Source organism: Aphanomyces astaci (assembly GCF_000520075.1).
Source record: "Aphanomyces astaci strain APO3 unplaced genomic scaffold supercont1.147, whole genome shotgun sequence".
Lineage (NCBI taxonomy): Eukaryota > Oomycota > Saprolegniomycetes > Saprolegniales > Verrucalvaceae > Aphanomyces > Aphanomyces astaci.
This window is the reverse complement of record NW_009798410.1, coordinates 1-6,474: the sequence shown is the minus strand read 5'-3', so window position 1 is coordinate 6,474 and position 6,474 is coordinate 1. Positions and strand designations below refer to the sequence as shown.

Below are 6,474 nucleotides of genomic sequence, written 5' to 3'. Positions count from 1 at the left end.
ACGAGGTCGGCCCTCGCAGTGCTGCATACAACCTTACGCTGTGGTCCCTATGCATTGGCTTTCGGCGTCAAGCATCACTTGAAGCGCGACATTTGGAGATGACTGGTGGCTAGGACCTGGCGCAGCGAACGATGTCAACAGAGTTCGACGCATGTATGATCCGACATGCCTCAATCTCCATCATCATCGTTCGCTGCGCAAATAGCGCGATCTCTACACACAGTCATCACCAAACGTCGCAAGTTACCTCTACAACACAAAATCAGAGACTGGCATTAATGATTATATAGATGAAAGTTCTGAATGGTACCTCTTCCCGGTCGGAATCTATTGGATGGGCTCGAACAGTATTCACAGCCAACGTGCATTTGCACCATCTTGTGGTTATAGTGGCGACAAAGATCGCGCATGTAGAGCAGTGTTCATGGAGATCGTGCCATGGTGGATCCATCCTTGGAGGACCCCCTTGGACACGGCTCAACATGCGCGATCGATATCGACCATCATTGCCACGTCACCTCGCTGCGCGCGCAACAGGTAGTTGGAGGGCCTCCAAAGGCGTCAAATTGGAGGCAGCATTAGATGAGTGTGCATGGGGATTAAGAATCATACCAGTCCCGAATCGGTGGAAGTTGAAAATGATGAAAAGGGAGAATGCAACGGTTGGGAAAATTGGGATTTACCTCGTCCCACGTAATGTAAACATTTTGGAGACTTTCCCTTTATGGGGGGCTCTTGACGACATCTATTTTGCCCGCCCCCCCGCCGATTTCGGCTTCACGATCCGCTTGATATCACATATCCGGAATACTGAAGCATTTTATTCTAGATTCATATGTACATAGGGGTTTTGTTCATTTAGTGACCGGGTTGTCGCCCAACCCGGGGAAGGATGTTGGTCAACGCCCCTTCCCACGTTTTCCACCGGATACTAAGGGTGAGACGAATAAGCAAGAACTAATTAGAAGAGCGTAGTCCCCGCTCAAATGATGTGTCCAATTGAGGTCCATGGGATTTACCTGTCGAATCCTATGTAATGCCTACATTCGGATAACCTTTTTAATGTAATGTATGCGACAAAATGTATGACTTCGAATAACCTTCATAAAATAATGCTTGCGAAAGGATGCCGTGTCTTCAAATAACCTTCTCAAAGTAATGAATGCATTACATGTGGAAAGGTTTGAAAGCCTGCACCGTGAACGAGGTAACGTAATCATTCCGCCTGTTTAATAGTGGTACTAACAGTGGTATTCACCCATTTAACAGTGGTAGAAATCCTTAACGTTTTTCAGCTTAATTTGCATGTTATTCAGCTTTCCTTAACGTTTTTCCTGTCTTGCCCACTACAAACCCAAGTATCACTTGAATTGATTACGTGAGTATACTGAAGGTACCAGTATACCCAAGCCAGCAGTTCATTCTGTCATTACAAGACAAGTTCTCACCAATTCCGTTTCCATGTCGTCGTCCTACCACTTTGGACCTGATTCGGAAGGATTGACTTGTTGGCAATCACCAAAACGTCAAGCCCAACAACATTGTCGCTTTCTGCTGGTAACGTAGGACACCAGTCATCGGCTAAGGCACCAGTCATCGACACTGTTGCAAGCCAATAGAAATGCCCGAATACCTCTTATTGGTCAATTGGACCAGTCAATTTTGTGTTATTGTAGCAGTTAGTACCCATGCTAAACACTTATTTCTTTGATAGCTACAGTAATATGATGACAGCACGAACTGTACGAGAGTTTAGAGAATTCATATCAATACTTTACACAAGTCTAAAACGTGCGCCGATGACTACCTACGAAAAACGCTACTACTCTGATCCGAAACATTTGTCAGGTAGTTTTTCATTTGATTAAAGTATGTGCCATGGCTTTCGAACAACTTGATTTTTGTATGCAACTCCAAGACAACATATTCAAGGCACAAAATTTAATGTATTTTTTTAAGTTCATGCCGACTACTCAATCAAGAGAATTCACCAACGCTTCCACGGTGGACTCCTCGCCCAGACGCTCATGCAAATGAGTAAACGCACTCTCGTAGCAAGATGCATCGAACTCAACATTGTACGATGCAAAGTCAGTAATTGAAGCATCCTTTCTGATATGAGGAAGTTTGCAATCATTGCTTCCATGCATTTCAATGGACATTTCCAAACCTTTTGAAGTGTTATGAATGTCTTTGCAACTGTATCTGCCGGTAACTCATAAAACGCACTTTCTACAGCACCAATAACGAGTTGCCTTTTGGTGCTGAAGACTTTGAATAGGATTAAAATAAACTTAATCTAAGACATTAAAGTCTGGACTGTTGGGAGGCTGATTTGCTACAACAATCCCACGCACACCTTTGGCATGAAGCAGCTTTGTCGTAACGCAACGGTGCGGGCTGGCGTTGTCTTGTTGGAGGACCACGTTACCGCGCCGCACACCGCGAGGAAACTTGGCCATAGTGGCAGGAACGACCTTGTTTAGAACGGCGTCAAAATACACAGTACTGTCTACGGCTTGAGGAACAGTGACAAGGGTGCCCTTGGGGCGGTTCTTGCTTCCACGCAACGCCGGGGACACTTGAACGAAGGGCCACAGACCAACCTTGCCGTCCCAAAACGTCTTGGAGTGATGGTGGTAGCGGGGACGGACCACGACGGCAAGAAACATAACCTTGTTAGTGCTTGGACTTGACGGAGCGTGCAGCCACCTCTTCGTTATCGTACACATAGTACTGACGTTTGACCTTCGTCAAATAGAACCACTTTTCATCAACATGCACGAAATCGAGCATGTTGGAGAAACAGTGGCGACCATTTGACAAAGGTCGAACGAAGGACATTGCGTACCTCAGACGAGCTTCGATGTTGGCTAGCGTGAGGTATGGTTTGATGTAGTTCGACTTGGTCTTGAATCTTGGGGTCTTCTTCTTGTGGCGAATAATGGATGTCATTGGGATCCTACACGCAGCCGAAAGCGAACGAAGAGCCTGCCGCGACATCAAGGGGACTGCTCGAATTGCGCTTTCGATTTCTTCATTGGTTCGCTTTTGCCGTCGTCCAGTATTTCCTTAAGACATTAAACTTTATAAATGGATGATTTGTAAAATTGATATATTTATACCTTTTTGGAGGTTTACCACACAATTTCGTGTGGACATCAGCGGAGATGCAACCATGCCGCAGGGAGAGCTGCGCCTGAACCCAGAGGCGTGATACGGTGCGTTCGTGGCAGCCAAACTGCATCGCTGCTTTGACAATGACTCCTCGAGGGAGTACCTCTCCTATGGCAGCGCCTAGAAGCATTTCGTAGACAGCCTGGCGCTCCGTAGGGGATAAGTGCTTGTGACCGTTTGGGGGCTGGGCAACATCGACGGAGGCAGCTGGACTAGCGCCGTGGGTCTGGTTGGACATGAATGGGTGGGGTGAGTATGTAGGATGTGGGTCTGGGCTCGCAAATTGTGGTGTGTAGTCCCAGCGGATGGCCGCAAGTATTTTATGAGGGTCCCACCAACTTTGATGGTGCTTATCTCAACAGCAAAAGCGTTAACTTTACGTGTAAATGGTCCAATCAAAGTTAAGATCCTGCGCTTTCAGATGCACCAATCAGAGTTGAAAACGGCCTTGTATTAGAAAAATTCCGCCAATGTAAAGTCGAACCTGACAAACGTTTCGGATCAGAGCAGTACTTTTGAAAATCCGTACTGCACGTGTTTTCTATTTAAATTGATATCCTTTGAACCTCAATTGATGAGCTGAATCTGGAGGTAGTTTTGATAAATGTATCACCTCAATATGTGTTGTAGTCAACGAGAAATCAACGAACAAAGTAAGCAAAGAGCGATGCTGATGACTCTCCTTCTCCCATTCTCGACTCCTTCGTCGACAGTCAAGGACCTGGTGTCGTTCACAAACTTACCAACTTCTCTGCAACAGAGTTCAACTCACTCTGGGCCGAGCTCCAAGGTTTCATCCAGTCGAACTGGAATGTTGGAAGTGGACGCAAGGGAGAAGTGTCACCACGAGACATGTTATTCATGACGCTCACCTCTCTCAAACACTGTCGCTCATGGGATGTAGTCGCCGCTGTGTTTAAAGAGAAGTCCCCGACCTTCTGAAAGCGAGTGACCGGGTTCATCACTGTAATCCATCCCTACCTGAAGGCAAAGTTCATCGATGGTCTCACCGACAAGTGGAGAATGCATGCACTGGACAAGGCTGGCCTATGCTTCAAGAACTATCCATTGGCCCTGTACGCTGTGGACGTTACGTTTCAGCAAACCAACGCATCAGCGGGGTCGTTTGCGGAGAAGAAGCGCTTCTTTAGAAAGAAGCATAGTCTCTACGGCATGAAAGTGGAAGCGAGTGTCCTTCCAAATGGATATGCGATCAACGTGTCGAACGCGGTACCCGGGAGTTTGGCTGATATTACAATCTGCTACGACAACAATGCATTTCACCAATACATGCTGACCAAGGTCGGCTATGCAACAACCATGCCTGACAACGGGAATTTGGGGAATGAGTACCCAAACTCAGGGGCATTGCTGGCTGACAAGGGTTATCAAGGCCTCTACCGCCATATGCGTGCAATCACCCCTGCGAAGCGCCATGCCGGTGGTTTATTGTCGGTGCCAGAAATGACTGCCAATGACAGGATTGCCAGCGATCGTGTTGTCGTTGAACATTTTTTTCGGGCGATTGAAGACACTTTGGACCATCATGAGCGAGTCGTACTCTTGGAAGCGTGATCATTATGATCTTTTTTTTCAAACTTGCGTTGCGTTAACGAATGTTCACATTCGTTTTTTGCCGTTGCGTGATTTAGATGGGGAAGATTTCACACGCTACGAGAATCGACTGCTCTCGCTGGGTGACAGAATCAAGTCCAAACGTGCTGGCTCGATGGCTAAGTATCGTGAGAAGCGCAAACATCGTATGAGCATCATTTTGCCCTCTGGAAATTCTGAAGCCGACAGTAGCTCAGATGAAAGTGGCATTTTTAATTCGACAATACATTTTGTTTTTTTAATTGGAAATTACATGATATTATATTATTTACTCAGTCACTGGTGTATGCAGCACATACTTTCCAAATCACACAATCAATGCAAGCGAAGTCACTGGGTATATTTCGAAATGACTCAGTGATTTAGTAGTATTCTTAATTTATTCGCTAAAACTCAGTCATTTATATTTTGACGTGATTATTTTGGAATATGATACAGCTCTGGCCAAAAATAACGTCTTTGGTCTAGAAGTCTATTGAACTTTGAATTTCGAAGGAGGTGTTTATTGGTTCAAGTCGAAGAAAATAAACAACAGGAGCAAAATCCGACTACTGGTTCAAAAGGATCTGTTTGTTGCGTGTAGTGCTGTAGATGACATGATCGATCCTGCTGATGACATTGACACCAACGATGAAATTGTCCAAAGATTGGATTTACAATTGTAATATGTGAGATGTGCGATAATCTTCGTTAAGTACACTCACATTTTGGCGAAGGTTTGTTCATACAGTATACTCACATATTGGCGATTGCCGTACATAAAAGAGATAGTATAACACAATTACTGGTACAGTGTAGAGGGATAACCATTACTTCCCAGTAGGTTTTAGCATGACAGAACCCTGAAAACCCGAATCGATAGGTTTACCATCCAGAGCTACTATGTAGAACGACGAAGCATGCGAGTCATACGCTTAACTCATGTCGCCTAGCCTACTGTTATCGGTAGTGGACTTGGCCTGCTCCACCAAGAGCGCCAGGTACCATTGACTGCCACAAACGCTACTGTACTGTCCGCCGAAAACGCCACCCGTCGCAGCAAGCCGGAACACCACAGGGCGCACAGCTTGGGATAAACGACATACATAACATTCAGTGACGTTGTTTTGGTGAAAATTGTCCTGCGGTGTCTCACTACAGCACATGCGCCACCAAAAGCATCGCCACTGAATGCTACAGTTGCCATTGACGGTGGCAGACGCTATCGACTGCCGGAAAAGCCGTATGCAGCGAAAACCATATACCACAGACCGACACACGACGCTGTAATAGGCAAGACGTCTCCGAACATCGTAGAATACGTAACCGGAGCAAGCGCCCTCGAACGCTGCTACAGGTAACACTACTGACCGCCGCAGACACCACCCATACTACTGCGGTTTTGGAAGTCTCCCGAATTCCAAGCACTTTGCACTCCCGATTTGTTCAGACATTTGGAATTTTTCGCCCACATTCTATGCTGTCGCATACTTTGTCACATGCCAATCGATGTGTACTGGTATCGATTTTGTCACGAAGCAAGAAACAGGAGGTAGGCGTGGGTGATAGGCGTGTAGCAACTTTGCGCAGAGTGTCCAAGACAAACCAAGTGTGCGGGACAGGGGAAAACCAAAAGTGACATTCAGTCGTTTACAAACTATCTAGCTTCGTTTCTATTGGCTAAAACTCAGCCAAAGGGAAACA

General features: G+C 46.0%; 2 protein-coding genes across 2 annotated transcripts; one reads left to right on the top strand and one right to left on the bottom strand.

Moving 5' to 3' along the window:
* Nucleotides 1-2,294: 2,294 nt before the first annotated feature.
* On the bottom strand, nt 2,295-3,415 carry H257_18229 (hypothetical protein; the record flags this gene model as incomplete). The annotated part of the gene is made up of 3 exons (XM_009847248.1): nt 2,295-2,714; nt 2,852-2,962; nt 3,161-3,415. 3 exons carry the CDS (start codon nt 3,413-3,415, stop codon nt 2,295-2,297), a joined length of 786 nt encoding a protein of 261 aa, XP_009845550.1.
* Nucleotides 3,416-3,844: 429 nt separating this feature from the next.
* H257_18228 (hypothetical protein) lies at nt 3,845-4,752 on the top strand (the record flags this gene model as incomplete). The annotated part of the gene is made up of 2 exons (XM_009847247.1): nt 3,845-3,967; nt 4,165-4,752. The coding sequence occupies 2 exons, from the start codon at nt 3,845-3,847 to the stop codon at nt 4,750-4,752; spliced, it is 711 nt and encodes a 236-aa protein (XP_009845549.1).
* Between the last annotated feature and the right edge of the window lie 1,722 nt (nt 4,753-6,474).